Genomic DNA, 18,394 nt, shown 5'->3' on the forward strand with positions numbered 1-18,394 from the left:
TGATTAGCAGCTTCCTTAAATGATTTATTAACGTGATAATCTTTTAGTCTAACATTTAGGAAACGACCTCAAAATTCTTAACACACCTGTGTGATCCAGAGCTTAAAGATGATAAAGTCTTGATTTTACAGACGGTTTAAGCTGCTGACACTCAGTTCATCTGTGTACTGGAGGTCAGATTTATATCATTTTACAGATTAGTTTTATTATGTCCTGACAGAGAAAATCTAAAGACTGAATCTCTTCCATCTGCCACATTCCTGAACCCCAAAAACAAAATCTGAATCCATGTTAGTCACCATTGAGACGTTTTCTGTATGGAAGCAAAGATAACAAATAGATCTTGGATGGTTTTTCAGTTTAGTTGTTTTTGGTAAATCCAAAAACAAGAACTAGAAGAAATATGTGGAAAGCAAAACTAAATTTTATTCCTGCTAAACCCTCGGTGCAATACTGCAGGTGGCCACTAGAGACAGGCTGGAAAACATCTGCAGACTGAACTGGATCAGGCTGAGAGACAAACCGGATCTGCAGAAAAATGCCAAACTGATTATAGTTTATAGAAAAGAAGACGGCTGAGATTCAGAAGCTAAGATGCTTCAATGAGCACAAACTGACGTCAGAATGGTGTTGATTTTAATTTATGATGCAGGAGGTCGTTTATGTTACTGTTTTCCTTCATCGGCTAGGAAATGCTGCTATAGCAACATTCATTCAAAGTGTTGGGATAAATGAGACGTTTGGGAACGCCGGGCTTTTGGTTCTGGGGGATTTTGGGTTATTTTGGTTCTTTTGGTGCCTTAAGAGGCTGAATATTAACGTCTCATTGTGCAGCACAGATATGACTTGAATGTGACTGTATTTGTTTCCTTTGTATGTAACCTGGTTGTAATGTATAAAGAATGTTTGTACACAGAGAGAAATGTGAGTTACTTTCTTTAAGGCTGATGGAAAACATGAAGAACCAGATCCGATTAAAAACCGTCCAACTCTCTGGATGCTGCAGACGCCGCTGATTATTGATGTTAAAATGTTTAAAAAGCATTTTAAGTAAAATAAATAATCCAAAAAGGTTTGAGGAAACTGCTCCACTTTTCCCTGCAGAAGTTTCAACCCGGCTGATTTCCAGCCTGCTTCATGTTGTCAGACTGTTTCTGTAATCAGACCAGGATCAGAGATCAGGGGCTGAAAACAAACTTCAGGCAACTGAAGTTAACTCATGATTTAACAGGTAAAGGGAACATTTATGGGTTTGTTTAGTTTTTCTCATTTTAAAACTCTATTTTTTCATTTTATCTGGATATCTTTATCAGATATTAAAAGGTTTTTTGAAAAAAAAAAAAGAAATTGGTAATGAGACAAATGTTTCACTTTCCGTTTTCATCCAGTCCAATGACAAACACGCAGCCAACATGGAGACAAAATTACTCTGGACTAAGTAGAATATTCTGTTAGTTTACTTAATCAAAGAAAGTCCTAAATCAAGAACAACTTGGCAAAAACATGTAAAGTTCTGCACGTTTGTTCTTCCATTTGGGATCCAGATCCAGTCAAAAAACAACAAAAATGATCCGTTTCAAAAACATCTGGAATGTAACGTCACAAATCAGCAGGCCCTGCCCGTTACCTAGCAACCACAGCGGAGCTACGCCGTAACCTAGCAACCAAAGCTAACCGTTTGGTCTGCTGGTTTTACCGCTGTGTGCGCAGAACAACGTCCAGAAACCGCTGGCTGCGTTTTTGTTCAAACATGTTCGGTTGTAAAACGGCGCATCAGTTTGCAGCCATTTTAAAATGCGAGTGTAAAGGTCGAGGTGGGGGGCGTGGCTTATTGGGATTTAAAGTGACAGACGCCCTAAAACTCATTCTGAAAGCTTTCAGTGTATCAGCAAAATTGTAAAACTAACTTAAACACGTTTGAAAAGATGTAAGTTTTTTTCCAGACTGTAATAAAACATCTGACTAAATAGTTTTATTTATTTATTGTAAATCAACACATAATTCTAATTCATATTCTAACACACAATGATAATTCAGATTTAAAAAGATACAAAAAGAGATACAAGAAAAAAATGCTGGAATAATAAATCAGAAGGCAAAAACCTGAAATGTACAGTCCACATGATTATATCACATTTAATATATATATGTATATATATTACACATTCTACCAAAAACCAATCTGCATGTATAACAGGAAGTGTACAGAATTTACAACAAGGCACTGAACTGTGGCAGGAACCTGCAGGTCTTGGATTTGGATGGATCTGCCGCCCGCGGAGCTCCAGGGAAACGTGGGAATGTTGCGTTGCCGAACCGGGTCCGGTGGAGCGGCTCAGTTACCATAACGGTTACAACGTTTACCACGATGTTCCCAAGTTTTCACCACTAATCTAGGAAACTTTCCTTCCAGAAATCTCAAAAGTCCTAAACATGTTGTATTTTTGATTTTCTGTGGTCAACAACAGGTTGCATAAATCTCAGCCAGGAAGCTTTGATATTTGGAAACTGATTGCTTTGCATGAGAGAGAAGTTGCTCTTTCTGAGCTTGAGCGGCTTGGGCAGCAGGACCGGTTCAGAAACATCGGAGCGCCGTTTTTATTCCTCAGCAGAACCTCGGACCCGATCGGAGTTCATCCGGATGGAAACAGGCACTTGTGATTTGTTCATTGTCTGCTAATCATTTATAAAATAATCAGAATCAGATTCAGGGTTGTTGTTTTGTTTGGGAAAGGAAAATACATTCAAACAGTCTCTTCTCTAAACAATTCATGACAGTCACACAGTTTCCCAGCCAGGAGCGTCCGTAACGCCTCCCGCCGTGTCTTCTGGTCTTTCCCATGTTGAAGAGTAGCTGAAAGTCAGCAGAGATTCGATGAAAACTGGTTTTCTTTGGTAGTTTTTGTTCCATTCTTCTTTCTTTTGGATAATTTTGTTTCTTTCAGAAAGTCTTCCTCCTGTGGGAGTGAAACTGGAACTGACCTGAACCACAATCCGCTTCCATGAAGCCTCATTTCAGGTGGTCCAGCAAAATGTTACGTTTCTTGATTCATTTTATTCAGACTGATTGTTGATAAGAAGCACTTCCAGGTAGAAATACTCAGTTTGTGTAGCGACGCGATGCTTTGGTCTGAGCTCAGGTTTCCATGGAGACTCCCGGCTCGACTTGGACCTGGTGGAGAAACCTCAGAGTTTTTCCTTTTGCAAAGCCGTTCCTTCATGTTGGGCCGAGTGAAGCTGGACCCGCCTTCTTTAAATTAAATGAAACTGGTGTCAAACGTTTCTGCAGCAATAATTAAACGACGGGTCTGGAAACTCTTTTCTTTTAAAAATCTTAAAATTATAACGGTACAAACAAACATTTTGATGCAAAATTCAGCACAAACGAAGCATAATTAATTTATATCAATTTGTTTGATTTTGTTAAAGGGCAGGTTGACCTGTAGTGACCTCTGAAAACCTAAAAAATAATCATAAAAGTTAAAACAATACAAAAAGTTCTGCTTTTCTATCAGTTTTGATCATCCGTGGGGTCAAAGGTCGGTAGGCTGATTTCTGTTGAACTGACATCCATTTGATTTGATTCAATAAATCAAATCATTTTTGGGGATAAAAATGGCAACTTTATCTCTGAAAAATATTTTTTTCTTAAAAATTATAACGGCACAAAAAACATTGCAGCACAAACATTAGACACGTATTTCATATAATCTGAGGGAGGAGCAGAGCTCAGCTTGACTCGGGTTGGGTTCCGGTTGGGTTCCGGGTCGGGTTCTGGGTTGGGTTCCGGGTCGGGTTCAGGGTTGGGCTCCGGGTTGGGTTGGGTTCCTGGTTGGGTTCTGGGTTGGGTTCCGGGTTGGGTTCTGGGTTGGGCTCCGGGTTGGGTTGGGTTCCTGGTTGGGTTCCGGGTTGGGTTCCGGGTCGGGTTCCGGGTCGGGTTCTGGGTTGGGTTACGGGATGGGTTCCGGGTTGGGTTCAGGGTTGGGTTCCGGGTTGGGTTACGGGTTGGGTTCCGGGTTGGGTCTAGGGTTGGGTTCCGGGTTGGGTTGGGTTCCTGGTTGGGTTCCGGGTTGGGTTGGGTTCCGGGTTGGGTTCAGGGTTGGGTTCCTGGTTGGGTTCCGGGTTGGGTTCCTGGTTGGGTTCCGGGTTGGGTTGGGCTCCGGGTTGGGTTCAGGGTTGGGTTGGGTTCCGGGTTGGGTTGGGTTCCGGGTTGGGTTGGGTTCCGGGTTGGGTTGGGTTCCTGGTTGGGTTCAGGGTTGGGTTCCGGGTTGGGTTGGGTTCCTGGTTGGGTTCAGGGTCGGGTTCCGGGTCGGGTTCCGGGTTGGGTTCAGGGTTGGGTTGGGTTCCGGGTTGGGTTCCTGGTTGGGTTCCGGGTTGGGTTGGGTTCTGGTTTGGGTTCCAGGTTGGGTTCCAGGTTGGGTTCCGGGTTGGGTTACGGGTTGGGTTACGGGTTGGGTTCTGGTTTGGGTTCAGGGTTGGGTTCTGGTTTCGGTTCCGGGTTGGGTTCCGGGTTGGGTTCTGGTTTGGGTTCCAGGTTGGGTTCCGGGTTGGGTTGGGTTCCGAGTTGGGTTACGGGTTGGGTTACGGGTTGGGTTCTGGTTTCGGTTCCGGGTTGGGTTCCGGCCCTGCGGGCCCCTGAGGCCCCGTCCGGCTTCACCAGGCGCTGCCTTTGCTCTCATGGCTGCTGACCGACTGACTGTTGCTGTGGCGTTTCTTCACGATCATGCTGATGTACGCCTTCATGAGCTTGGCGATGTCCATGACCTGCAGGGGGCGACAGAGAGCGGCCGTGAGCCACAGAAAGCTTTTCACAGGAGGCAGCAGGTGGAGTTCATCGGCACCGACCATCTGGGTCTCGAACAGCAGCTCCCGGCCCTCCACGGCGATCTTGTAGGCGTTGGGCAGCGGCGCGCCGAAGGACAGGATGAGCTCGTAGGGGAAAACCTCCAGGGGCCACGGCTCGCCGCGTTTGTAGACGGAGATGGACTCCCGACTCACGCCGAGCCACAGCTCCGCCGGGAAGGCTCCGTCACGGCTCTGCAACCACAGAGGTCAGACGGGGTCACACGGTGTGCTCCATCAGCAGCTGAAGATTTCATCTTTATAATAATCATATTATGAATGAAGGTTTAGAAAACAAACAGAAAAATGAAGTGAAACTCTGGAACACAAAGTCTGAAGTCGGTTAATTTATTGTTACTGATATTGTTACATTTTCCCATTATTATTATTAGTACTGTTATTTTTGTTAAGGTTAATTATGTAATGAAGAACATTTTACTCTGGACTCATTTATAGATTTATTTACAGATTAACATATCTACTTAAATATGCTTTTTATTATTTTATTTTATATACAAGTCATATTTAAATCATATAAATTATATATAATATAAATTGCTTATGGTTATATTTGAATTTTCCAATATTCAACACTTTGGATGGATCATCTGTTCAGTAACTTCCTCTCTGGGATCAATAAAGTTGATTCTATTCTATTCTATTTCTATGCTTTTGTCTCTGCCGTATCAACAGAATCAGAATCTACTATGAATATTTAACAAACTGCTTTGTTTTTTTTGCACATTTCATTTTGTTTGTTCATTTAATCTTAATCCCTACATTTGATTTATTTCTATTACCATAAATAAAACCCAGAGCTGCTCCGACTAGATCAGTGGTGTCCAAACTTCAAGTTTCAAACTAATGTTGGTTTGAGAAAAAGTTTTTAAAAGGAGAAAATTCCCAATAATATTGTTTTTGCATTTTTAATGAGACAAAAGATCATTTCAAGATGCTGATTTTGGGCGGGAAGCGTTTGGACCAGAACGGCTTCATCTCGGCGCTCACCTCCACGTTGAAGAGCGTGGATCCGTAGCCCTGCCACTCCGTCACCAGCGCCATGTACTTGACCATGGCCTGCTCCTGGCTCACGCCCTGCAGCTTCCTCCACTTGTCCAGGACGCTGGTCCGGACGGCGGCCGCCTCCTCCCTCAGCCAGGCCTCCAGGCTGTTCTCCTCCTCCAGCCTCTGCCGGCTCAGCGATCCGCTCCTGAAGCTCCGCCGCAGCGTTCCCTCCAGGAAGCTGGAGCGTTTCCGCTCCGCCGTCCCCGAGCGCTCCGCCACAGAGCCGGCGCCGGCAAACGTCTTGGCCGAGTTCTGGACCCGGGTCCGCAGTCGAGCCATGGGGAACACCTGGGACATCTCGGGCACGGCGCTCTGGGGGTTCTGGTCGCCCAGGAGGTACTGGAGCCTGAGGGCGGCCAGGAACTGGAGCGTCTCCTCCGGGGCCGGATAGTGGCCCTGGATGACGGCCTCATGGGCCTGGAACCAGACCATCCAGTTAATTAGAACCATGAGGTAGGAAACCATCGCTACGTCCAATCAGAAGCAGGAACCAGAGATTCAGTTCATGTTGCATCAAACAGACTTTTGGTTTTCACCTGTTCGAACATGAAGGCGAACTCCACGCTGTCCTTGGGAACGCCGTCCGTGTCCAGGAAGCAGTACAGTTTGAAGTACAGCTTCCAGCCCGTGTTGCTTTCCTCTGCGCTCGCTGAAAGTCTGCAGCAACGATTCAGAACATTAACTGGAGCACAGAAGAGAAACAACATTCAGCTCAGACTGAAACTCAGAGGGTCTTACTTCTCAAACTTGGCGAGAACGTCGGCCACCACGGTCCGGCTCTCGATGGCTTTCTCTGAGGCCTCGTTGTGTTCAAACAGAGCGAACATGTTCCTGCTGTCCTCCATGGCCAGGCCGCGGATCAGCTTCTCCACCACCTGACAGACGGACGGAGAGGGATGGACATGAAAATAAAGACGCTGTTCTGATTAACTTCTAACCAACAACAGCTAAAATCTGACGACACTCCAATTCAGTTTCCATCTGGTGAAGAAGGAAGTTGCTCTCAGCGTCTTCAGAGGTTTGTGTGTCTTTTCTTTCTGTGTTCTTGGTGCAGCGCCCCCACAGGTCAGGAGGGGAACAGTTTGGTTTGACTCAGCAGATCAAGTGAACCACAGATGGTTCCTAACAGTTGAATCCTAAGAGCCTTTCCTGGCCAACTACTTGGAACTAAAACTTTCTTCTTTTCAAATGAATCACTGAATGAATCAGAACAAAAATCTATGACCAACCTGAGGTTTGGTCCTTTCTGTCTGTCAGAAAGCGTCAGTGGATTTGTGATGGTGAATCGGTTTTGGGTGTTACTGATGGGACCCACCTCCCCTGCAGTGGTGTGTGAGTTGATGGTGATCTTGCAGGAGCCTCCGCCGTGGCAGTGCACTGTGGTGCTCATCTCCTGCCGGGCCACGATGGAGCGGATTTCCTCCTGCGACGGCACGTTCTCCCTGGCCCGAGTCTTCTTCAAGGAGTCGAAGGCGAAGGCGGCGTAGCGGTCCATCTCTGAGGCGGGGAAGAGCTCTCTGGTCCTGCAGAGATCACATCCATGTTACAGGTCAGACGTAAACCAGACGGGTAAAACAAACCCATCAGGCCGATGGTCTGACAATGCAGAATTTAAAGACCTGTCAAGCATTTTGAATGTTTTTCCACTTCTTCTTGAGTAGAAAAACTCCAACAGGGCTTCCAGCCGTAGCGTTTAAAAGAAGCATCCAGTTATTTTTCTGCAATAAGTTCATGTTTTTTTGGTGTCTGGAAAATGAGCCATTCCAGGACGGGATGTCCTGAAACATTCTGTCCTGGAGTTACTAGGTACTGCCTGTCGCCTAGCAACTCCAGCTAACCTCAGCCTGTCGCCTAGCAACTCCAGCTAACCTCAGCCTGTTGCCTAGCAACCCTAGCTGGGCTCTGCCTGTTGCCTAGCAACCCCAGCTAAGCTCAGCTTGTTGCCTAGCAACCCCAGCTAACCTCAGCCTGTCGCCTAGCAACTCCAGCTAACCTCAGCCTGTTGAAAACTAATTTTTGTACTAAAGGTTGTTTTTTTATGTTTGAACCTCTTGTATGGGGGCGGGGCCTCAGATGACGAGGTCTGGAGTTATGACATCACAGCTCACGTTCTCTTTTTTATAGGATAAGTATTTTGGTGTTGAGCATTTTAAAAAAGTTTTCTAAATAAAGGGAAAGAGGTTAACACCTGGTAAAACCAGCAGCCTGTTTCATTTGTGGTACTTGTAATATTAGCCTCTAGTTATAGATTTCTTAAAGTTTTTTCATTTCCACCATAAATGTACTTTTTGGGTTAATAAATGTGGTAAAAATTAAAAAGTTAAATTAGTGAAATAATAAAGCTCACCTCTTCAGGTGGAACTTCAGGTATCTCAGGACGCTCCGTGAGGGCATGAAGGTGCAGCACATGCAGGCCAGGATCTTCCAGCTGCAGAGGTTCCCCGGGCCGCCGGGCTGCGGCGGCCGGGCCGTCTGCTTGATCAGCTGGCAGTAGAGCTCGTCACGCAGCGGCTTGAGCTCCTGGCCCGTCTGCAGGATGCCCTGGATGATGGCGACCGGGTCGGCCACGCCGTCCAGGTGCTGCAGGGAGCCGAACACCCGCAGGGCTTCGTCCTGCAGGGTGGTGTAGCTCCGACTGCGTGACGCTGGGTGACGGAGGAACAGGAAGATGAAATTCAGGCAGGTCAAGTTGGTTTTTGTTTATAGACTCTGATTCTTAAAACAACATTTTCCACTCTGCCTGCCAGGTTTGTGGCTCACCGCTCAGCTGGATGTCTCCGTACGGCAGTGGCAGCAGCGGGGAATGCAGCGGGTGGTGGCTGTAGCGGAGGATGGGGTTCCTCTTGTAGATCTGCTCCACCACCTCTGAGTTCAGACAGTTCTCCTGCAGACAGAACCACAGCTCTGGGTCAGAACCTTTACTTTGCCTCTCTAACTGAAAGGTTAGGTGTGCTAATCAGCTCAGCTAATGCTAAAGCACTACACCAACATGCTGTTTAGTGGAAGCTAATGCTAAGGCGCTAACTTCAAACATACTTTATTCATCTTGGTTTCTGCTGTTTGTTTTGTTTCTGAATGTTTCAAAGACGACGTGATGAGAGGAAACAGAAATTCTGCTTTAACCGTCAAAATAAGAGCGTTAATGTAAACGGTTCACGACTTTAAAGTATTTTTAACAGCTGATGATCAAAACTTCAACACAAACGTCCAACTGTTACAAAAGAGCCGAGTAAATTACCGCCTTAGATTTAAAAATGTTTAAAAATGTTTCTTTAACAACACGTGAATTTCTCTCTGGGATTAATAAAGTATATTCATTCATTCATTCATTCATTCATTCATTACACCCAGCTTCAGTCACACAGAGAAAGATGTGTTTTCAAAGTGAAAACACATCGCTAACCCTTCCTTTCAAAAAAGGAAGAAAAAGCAAAAGTTTCTGTCATGAAACCGACAGAAGGAGGATTATAGAAACAGAAGGTGAAGCAGCATTTATGACAGATGAATGTAATAATTATTGAATAGTGAATAAAAGTGAGAAAAAAAACGTTCTGAAAGTCGATGTTTCTTTCCGTATTTTGTGACGGTGAGGCTGTTAAAGTTTTTCTCCCACCCTGATGTCCTGGATGAGCTGCTGGGTCGGCGTGTCGATGGGAGCTTTGGTGTCGATGACGTTCTGGATGGAGCTGGCCCAACGCGTGGCTTCGTTCAGCAGCTTACAGTACAGCCGGTACGAGTGTTTCCGCCCGTAGACGATCACGTTCCAGTATCCTGCCGCGGAGAGTCGTGTTAAAACAACGGGAACCGGGACGTGAACCCGTCAGTGAGTCGCTCTAACCCACCGGTCTCCTTGTAGAGCTTCTCATCGGGCTGCACCACGGAGCAGAGGCTGTTCAGAACCAGAGTTCCCAGTTTCAAGGCGTTCCGCTCGGAGCTCTTATAGTAGTCCAGGGAATTGTGGGTGAGCAGGAACCAGCGCTTCTTCAGCTTCAGCGAGGCCTTGGTGCTGTTTTTCATCTCTTTGTGCAACCAGCCTGGAGGAAAAACAGCATTTCATGTCCTTCAGGGTTTACCTGCATAAAACTCCTGCTTCATTTTTCATGCATCTTAGTTTCTTTTGTAAAACATTTGTTCAGTTTTAAATATTTATCTTCTGTTTCGATTTTTTGTTTTGACCAAACTTTGTTCTGGATGTAGCTCCATACAGCAGCAGCTTTTTAAACCCTTCAGCAGTGAAGCAGTTGGTTTTTCTCAGACGTTGAGCTCAAATATCATTTTACTGACTGAAGTAGGTTTGATTTTTTTCCATTTCTGCTTATTTTTATGGTTTATGTCAACTTTCTGCTTTTGTTACTGTGGGGATGTAAAATGATAAACTTTAAAAATAAGCTACGAAAGAGAAACTGTAGAAATCCACTTTGAATCTCCAGATTGTGTTAAGACCTTAATGAACAGGTTCTGCTCCAGTAGCAGTCTGTGCTGCTTGTCTCCCTCCTGAATCGTACCTCTGATGATGAACTCCTGCCCGTCGACGCGCGCGTCTCCTTTGGAGCGCTGCAGCAGAGTGATCCAGTGGTGCATCTCCTCGGGCGTGTCGGCGTTGCAGTGCAGCACCCGCTCCGCAGTGATGATGACAAAAGAGTTGGGTCTAATTTTAACAGGACAAGCTTACAGTCAGACAGCCACCAGATCTGGGAGTTTGATAGAGTTTGACCTGAACAAACCAATAACACACCTTTCTGGATTATCTGACGCACAAACCGAGTCGATCATGCCCACATCCAGCGTTCCCTGAGGGCAGACAGGTGAGGATGAAGGATTACAGGTAGAGGAAGTCGCGTCTTTGCTGGATTTGTTTTGCAGATATTCTGCTCAACTCACCACGGCGTTCTGCGGATTGGCCTGCTCATCGTGCATCTCGCTGATCTCCTGTTCTGTGGAGCCGTGGACCTGACTCAGCACGCTGAACCACTGACTGTAACCATGGAAACGCAATCATCAGCCACACGTCACAGCAGCAACAACGCTTTCAGCTGCAGAGGCCATGTCTGCAGAACTGCAGCATGTTAGCAAAAACACCTGATAGCAACTGCAGAGCACAGCAGTGGAGAGGTGGTGATGTGGGACACGTTTAATTCGACCTCCGACTGTTCACCATTCATTTTTCTCTGACTCATTTATTCACAGATGGTTCTGCAGAACATAACTCCAAATTAAATTCCTAATAAAATTAGGAATTTAATTTGTCTCTCTCAGTCTCTCTCTGCACAAGCAGAATTAAAATCCTAATAACTCCTAATAAAATTCACTTATTAGCTGATTTCTTTCATAGTTAATGTTGAAAATATTCTTTAAAAAAAATCAGTTTGTGAAGCTGAAATTCCTACGAGCACAATTCATGTTTTTGGTGCCGACTGGGTGAAACCCAGAGAGGTTGGATGAAAACAGACTGGTCTAAATGATTTCTACTGGTTGACAGATTCAGGTCTATTTGGTGTTGGAGCTGCTAAAACAGAAAGTTACAAGTTTTCTAAAGTGAGTCTCAAGTCTTTGCAGATTTCAGAAATTCACCAGGTGGGTTCATTTTTCAGGTTGGAGCGTTGGCCTACTGGGGAAATTATTCATAAACAATCCTGACAAATATAAGAGTTTGTCAAATCAGACGAACTCTGACGACATCAAAGTTTCCTCCCGTCTCAGACTGGATTTGGTCTCTGCTGTTGGAGAGTGAGCGGCGTGTGAAGACACACCTGGCGTCCTCAGCAGACTCTGCGATCAGGTGGTAGGTCCTCTCTGGCATCACGATGTCGATACCGTTCTCCTTACCCGTGTTGTCAACGATTTCTCTGCAGAAATCAAAAGAGTTCTTAGAAGCAGAACCAGGATTTGATCATGTTTACTAAAATTGCCCTTTGACCTTACTTGGCATTGTGCATGTCAAGCACTCCCTTCATCTTCTCCTCGCTGTCGTTCTCAAAGTACATGAGCCGGCTCTGCCGCAGCACGAACCAGCGGCGCTTCCAGTTGCGGCGGGACAGCGTGGAGGAGCCGCCTCCCTTCTTGTGCAGCCAGCCCTGCTTCAGAGCTTCCTGCTTGGCCCGGAACCACAGGAAGGTCTCGTCCTTCAGAACGCACCAGCGCCGCTTCCACGTGTTTATCAGGCCCCCTGAAGACGAGGCGACAGGACTGTAGTTCCTGCTGCAGCGAGGAGAACGGCTCCCAAAGTGTTCAGAGTGAATTCAAGGAGCTACCTTTGATGAAGAGGAAGCTGTGGAAGTATGGCAGCGTGACGCAGCTGTAGACCGAGTCCCGTCGATACGATAACTCATCGTCTGTGTCAAACCGGTCAAAGTCGTCTTCACTGTCCTCAAACTGCAACGAAAGTCAAAGGAAATGATTCAGCAGTTTTCCACCGAAGCTCCATGGGATTTAAATGAGTTTTAACACTCAGCAGTAAAAGTGAGGCTCATGAAGCACAAGACATCCTGAACAACATGATCTGATTATTGTGACTACAAACTGTGACTAGCTGCGGTGCATGGTGGTGGAGGGCTGGTGATGTGGAGGTAACGTCTGTCGGTCTGACGGTTCGGGGGTCGTGACTCACCGACGACTGGGCGCCCTCGGAGCTGAAGCGGTAAGCCCCTGAGCTGTTGCACGTTCCCACGGAGCCCCGGTAATCCGGAGACCACTGCCCGCTGTGGGAGTTGGAGAACGCCACGCTGCCGCTGGACACGATGGCGCCCTCGTCGTAGTCGTCCTGGTCGTAGTCCGAGTCCTCGTCTGGAGGGATCAGCTCCACCAGGTCGTCGGACGGCGCCTCGGACGACGCCTGCGGGCGACAGAAGGCGGAGTCGCCGCTGGACGAGACGCTGTGGGCGGCCGGCGGCAGCGGCTGGTGGAGCAGGGTGGTGAGGGGCATCGCTGGGATCGGAACGTCGTTGGCGTACGGGTCTTCTTCAGAGGAATCGTCGCTCGTCCGGATTCCGCTCGTCCGCTGGCCGTCGGAGTGGCCGTGCTCGCTCGGGTTGGGAGAGTCTTTGAAAGCCTCGTCGTCGGCTCCGAACCCTTCATCCACCTCCTCTTCGTCGTTGCCTCTTCTCCCTCCGTTCTCCTTCTCCTCTTCCTCCCCGACGCCCAGCGAGCTCTCAATGTTCCTCACACACTCATCAATCTCGTCGAAGTTGAGCGAGTCCAGGAACTGCTGCGCCGCCTTGCAGGCCTCGTCCTCCAGCCGCTGCAGCTCCTGATCCCGGAGGCGCTGCAGGCGGTGGAGCGACGCCTCCGTCAGGGACAGCTCCTGCTGCTCCTTCTGCCTCTGCAGAGCCTGGATCTCTCGCTCCAGCCGGAGGATCTCCTCCACCTGGGACGCCTCCTGGGGGCGGATCGCCTCCTCCTCCTCGAAGACCGAGTCCAGCTCCTCCGGTGTTTCTGGTAAAGCTGCAGCTGCTTCCTCCAGCTGAGACTGAGTAAAAACTAGAGAGTCCAGCTCTTTGAAGTGCTGCAGCTCTTTGGATCGCTGCAGCTCCTCGGCGTGCTGCAGCTCCTCGGCCTAGAAACAGAGGAAAACCATAAAACTCTTTGATGGAAACACTTTTTGGACAATGGTGAGTTAGCTGAGATGGTTTCTTTATAATATTTCATCTTTGAAATTTCTCACTTTCATAACATAACGTTTGTATTCCAACGAAGCTCATTTTGTAGAAATGTTTAGGATTAAATTGTCAAAATTAATTGGACTCTGTATTTAACTTGACTAAACACCACCAGTGTCTTTCTGCTCCCAGATTTAAACTGTGAAACAAACAACATGATGTTTTCCACCTCTTTGGCGCGTCGCTCCGCCTCCAGTCTCAGTCTCTCTCTGCACAAACAGAAACAGCCAAACGTCAGCGTTTATCGGCAGGCGGGTTGGAGGAGTAACTAGGACCAACGTCACCTCTCCATCTCTTCCTCCATCTTTCTGCGGCGCTCCTCCTCCTCCTCCCTCTTCCTCCTCTCGTCCAGCAGCCGGCCGACGGCCCGGCGGGCCAGCTGGCCCCTCAGGCGCTTCTGGAAGGTGAGCGCGGCCCAGCGGAGCAGCAGGAACTTCCTCCTCCAGTAGAAAGCCCGGTAGTTCTTCTGAATGACCACAATGCACTGCAGCAGCCTCCTGTACTGCTTCCTGGAGGCGAAGCCGCATAAAACGATCCTTTAATGTGGATAAAAACTTTGAGTTTATGAGTGAAGAGGTAGAGAGCGTACCGGGCCACGTAGCCCAGGACGTGGGCCTGGATGATCATGGCTGCTTTCAGCACCTCCACCTCCCTCTGCTTCTCCAGCCGCTGCTCCAGAGACTCTCGGAGGAAAACCTGAGAAGGCAGGAAAACACAATTCATGAAGGATTCTGCTTTCACGCTCTTCATCTTCACAACATTTAATGCAAAAAATCCACAATAATTATCCAAATGATCCAAGAACTTCCTACAAACTATGAAGGAAAAAAGCCTCATTTTTACAAACATGTTTGTATAAAAGTCTGAATAAACAAACATTCAGCTGGGATCACATGTTTACATGAAATCAAGGCAGGTTCATAATTATTCATACACCTGAACCTGTCGAAATAAAAAATGGATCAATTCATCACATAATACATTTAAATAAGCTCAATCATTTCCATTCTGATGAATAATTTTTTAAGAGTCATAATTAATTTTATTTATGGTTTCAGTTTTAAGTGTTTTTTTATTTCTGTTTATTTCTTATTTCTATTATTTCTAACCGACTCGTCTGTTTTAATCCAGAGCAGATATTATTCAGCTGTGACTCACCCTGGATAAAAGATTTAAAATCTTTTATTTTAAATCCCTTCCAGAAAATCCAGATCTGAACGTTTGGTGTTAATCAAACCCAGAACCTCGTCATTCATCAGATCACAGCGGCGAGGCGTTCCTGCCACAGCGCCGTGTGAAAAGGCCGGATCTACTGAGCAGCTGGCTGTTTTATGAGCCAAACCGTCGATACAGGAACCGGACCCACCGGGCCGGCCGGGTTAATCCGAGTGGGGAGGAGGAAAATGAGATACGGGACACGATGTCAGGCGGCCGAAACGACGGGAAAATATCAGAGGACTGGGAGAACAGATTTCTCTTGTTGAATGAGGAGCTCAGTGTGTGTGTGTGTGTGTGTGTGTGTGTGTGTGTGTGTGTGTGTGTGTGAGGGTGTGTGTGTGTGTGCGTCATTGGTGAATCCTGAACACTGAGGCACTAAAGAGATTTTCTGAGGAGACGTAACCTCGTCTGGATGCAGGTTAATTAACTCCTGGCGTTAGGAAACCAGAGGAGATGTCTTCCAACTGTCATGCAAATTTTGAGCAAATGTTTAAAATGTAATAAAAAGAAAAAAAGAAGCGAATCAGCTGGGACACAGAGAGCATGACTTCTTATTGGGTTTGGCTGTAATAAACAGGAAGTAGAGCCAGAGGAGGACAGATCTCAGGAAAACAGAGTTTTCTCCTCCCAGCTGGAGGGAAAGTTGCTACATCAGAACTTATTCAATAAAAGTTTCCATCTCCCTTTTTAGTGCATTAAGTCTCTTTTGGAAAAGTCAAAACCTTTTTTGTTAAATTAGAAAGTTTTCAGCCACTTTTCAATTACAAATGTGAGTAAAACTTTGTTGATATTCTGCAAAAGTTGAAAAAACAACTTTGCAATTTCTGTTTTGATCAAAGAAACAAAATGACACATAAATAAATCACTAAAACATGCCGTCGTCCTCATACCTTCTCTGTTGATCAGTAACATCTGGATGTTGATCAGTAACATCTGGATGTTGATCACATGACTCATGTGATGCAAAACAAGTATTTCCATTGCTGTTCTTTGCAAAATGCAATAATTTCTACACAGCTGAAAAACCACTTCCTCCTAGAGGAACGTTTTATTTTTATCAGAAATTGTGAGATTATTCAAAATTGATGCATTTCCATTAAGCAAATGTATTTTTGTTACTCCAGTTTGGATAGTTGTACAGTTAATGGAAATGCATCTATTTTTAATTTGCTGTTTCCACCAACTGTTTCTAATGCGATACTTTAAAATGCTCATGAATAAAAAATGTTGATGGAAACACGGTTAATGTGAGAGCAAAATGAAAACCTGCTTTTTCTGGAACCTGTTCAGAACCTCAGCCAATCACAGGACAACAGAAAGCAACAGAAAGCAACAAACCCGTCCTGGATCATCATGGATCAACATGGAAACATGAAACCTCCCTGAACAAGTTCACACATTTGCATCCTGATGAGTTGCACAACAAATCCTCTTTAATCATTACTGTGTTAATTAGCACAACAAAAAGCTCGGCTAAGCCTCGCTGCGTTTGATTCTTGCTGCTCCGGGTCGGGTCGGGCCCTCAGAGGGAACAGAGCCACGCGGCGCCGCTTCCCGGCCACAAAATTAAGTTCCAGGCTCTAAAGGCACAAAGCAGAGCTCAGAGGCAACAGTCGGGACATGTGCCGACTGAAAGGAGCTGCAGGCCGTAAATCTGTCTGAGGGACAAAGTGGAGGAATCCCTCAGAGGGACACAGCACTGATTTAACAGCGGCGCCGACTCTGTGGCCCAACGACAGCAGGAGGCAGGAAACAGTCAGGTGATCACAAATAAGACCTGGTGTTCAGGTTTCACACTGGAAACCACAAAACTGCAAAAAGAGAAAAGTTGAAGATGTTTGTACGTTTGGCAGCCATGATGGCTCAGATCTCCACAGCTTTACAGCACAGCGCCCCCGGTGGACAGACTGATGAATGGTTTCTCTGCAGGTCTGAGTATGGAGGCGCGTCAACATGTTAAACCGGTTCTACCAATCTGCTGGAAACTGAACAGGAAATGTATAAAATCTCTACTTAACTTTCATCAGTGATTGTTGGAGTTAATATTACACTGGAATATTAGTCATGCAGATTCTTACAGGTCTTTTCTTTTCCAGATTTCTACAAACTTAAAATTAGAACTCAGTCACCTCTCCAGAATATTTTGTAAGTGTTTCAGTAAGTCCAGAAGGAAAAGTGGAAGGATGTGCTGCGTAAGTCAGTAAGGAAACATGGATGAAAACTGAATGAAAACATGGAAGGAAGAAAGGAGGAAGTGAGGAAGAAAGAAAAGCTTTTCAGACTTTGAAAATATCTAAATAAAATTCCGTATTTTTCCATGTTTTTATTTCTCTTCCTTGGGTTCCAAGCCAACATCGACACACACAGGTTTCTCCCTCCTGCAGCGACACACAGTCCTGCTGTGGTCGGTGGTCTGTGTCCCCCATCTGTCACTTTCCCACCCCAATCACACAAACTCACCCCGACACACACACACACACACACACACACACACACACACACACACACACACACTCACACTCTGGCAGTAGCCATTCTTCCTGATCCGGTGTGGTGGAAGTAGAGAATGACTGAAGAGTGGATCCAATAACTGTGGCGTTCCATGCTTCAGGTGATGCTGACCTCGGTTACTCACACACACACACACACACACACACACACACACACACACACACACACACACACAAAGGCAGCGGCTCTGAATGGCTCCATGGAGCTGAATTTGTAGGACACATGAAGCCAAATTAAGCCTGGAGGGAGAGAAGCCAGAAAGGATTGGCATCTCTCCAGAGGCGGCCTGAATCTCCGTCCAATCAGGTTCTGTGTTGGCGAGGAGAAGACGTTTCTACCGATGTTAGCCGGAGGCAAAAAGGGCAGTGGAGCATTCAGGAACTCAGCGCTTAACAGCAGAGAGTCGATATTTCTGCAGACTGAGCAGAAGGCATGGAGCTCACCGCTGATAGGCAGGAAACGCAAATCCACAGAGAAATGTTTGAGAAAATTAATTTTCTGGCTTCAGTTAGTTTTTAAAAAACCCAGGAAAAATTTACCAAGTAAAAATGTTCCTCTGGTGTTCTTTGAAGCCACTCAACTGTTTAATAATTTTTTTCTAAATGACAATAAAACCCTCAGATTGACTTTTTTTTTTTTTTGTTTAGTTTTTTTTTCTTTTTTTTTTAGTTTTAGCTCAAAGCAACGGGAAAAAAAAACAAATTTTTTTGGTCGACTTTCCTGAAAATAATTCAACACGAAGAGAGAGGGAAACTGTGAAAACACCAAAAGGTTTGGGCCTTACTTTGGTCTTGCCGAGCTGCCAGTCTGCACTGCTGCTGTCATAGAGGTGCAGCAGCTGCTTGCAGCGCCCCCTCTGGTCGTCTGGAGTCAGGACGCCCCTCATCAGGACTTTGTACCTGAAGAAGAGCGAAACGTTAAACTAAACAGAAACGTGTTCATCTTCTTATGGCAACACATCAATACTGAATTTATTAATGAGCAGTAAAAACCACGTGATTATTATTATTATTTCTATTTTTTTAACATTTTGTATTTTTGAACATGAAAAAAAACAAGATAAATCAACATACATCTAAAAATAAATACATAAATGAATAAAC

The 18,394-nt window shown here is 45.9% G+C and overlaps 1 protein-coding gene across 1 annotated transcript in view; it reads right to left on the bottom strand.

Moving 5' to 3' along the window:
• Positions 1-1,967: 1,967 nt before the first annotated feature.
• The window catches only part of myo10 (myosin X), a 101,801-nt gene continuing 85,374 nt past the window's right edge, over positions 1,968-18,394 (bottom strand). Inside the window, exons 21-41 of the mRNA XM_044135343.1 lie at positions 18,076-18,190; positions 14,152-14,258; positions 13,847-14,071; positions 13,732-13,771; positions 12,515-13,360; positions 12,159-12,279; positions 11,830-12,073; positions 11,658-11,753; positions 10,789-10,882; positions 10,643-10,698; positions 10,413-10,555; positions 9,750-9,941; positions 9,521-9,678; positions 8,668-8,791; positions 8,255-8,552; positions 7,223-7,430; positions 6,646-6,782; positions 6,444-6,564; positions 5,851-6,324; positions 4,846-5,037; positions 1,968-4,764 (exon numbers count right to left, since the gene is read on the bottom strand). Of these exons, the coding sequence (XP_043991278.1) occupies positions 4,654-4,764; positions 4,846-5,037; positions 5,851-6,324; positions 6,444-6,564; positions 6,646-6,782; positions 7,223-7,430; positions 8,255-8,552; positions 8,668-8,791; positions 9,521-9,678; positions 9,750-9,941; positions 10,413-10,555; positions 10,643-10,698; positions 10,789-10,882; positions 11,658-11,753; positions 11,830-12,073; positions 12,159-12,279; positions 12,515-13,360; positions 13,732-13,771; positions 13,847-14,071; positions 14,152-14,258; positions 18,076-18,190 (4,102 nt within the window). The 3' untranslated portion in view covers positions 1,968-4,653. The remainder of the gene's footprint in view (positions 4,765-4,845; positions 5,038-5,850; positions 6,325-6,443; positions 6,565-6,645; positions 6,783-7,222; positions 7,431-8,254; positions 8,553-8,667; positions 8,792-9,520; positions 9,679-9,749; positions 9,942-10,412; positions 10,556-10,642; positions 10,699-10,788; positions 10,883-11,657; positions 11,754-11,829; positions 12,074-12,158; positions 12,280-12,514; positions 13,361-13,731; positions 13,772-13,846; positions 14,072-14,151; positions 14,259-18,075; positions 18,191-18,394) is intronic.

Source organism: Gambusia affinis, linkage group LG12 (genome assembly GCF_019740435.1).
Source record: "Gambusia affinis linkage group LG12, SWU_Gaff_1.0, whole genome shotgun sequence".
In the NCBI taxonomy this organism is placed as follows: domain Eukaryota; kingdom Metazoa; phylum Chordata; class Actinopteri; order Cyprinodontiformes; family Poeciliidae; genus Gambusia; species Gambusia affinis.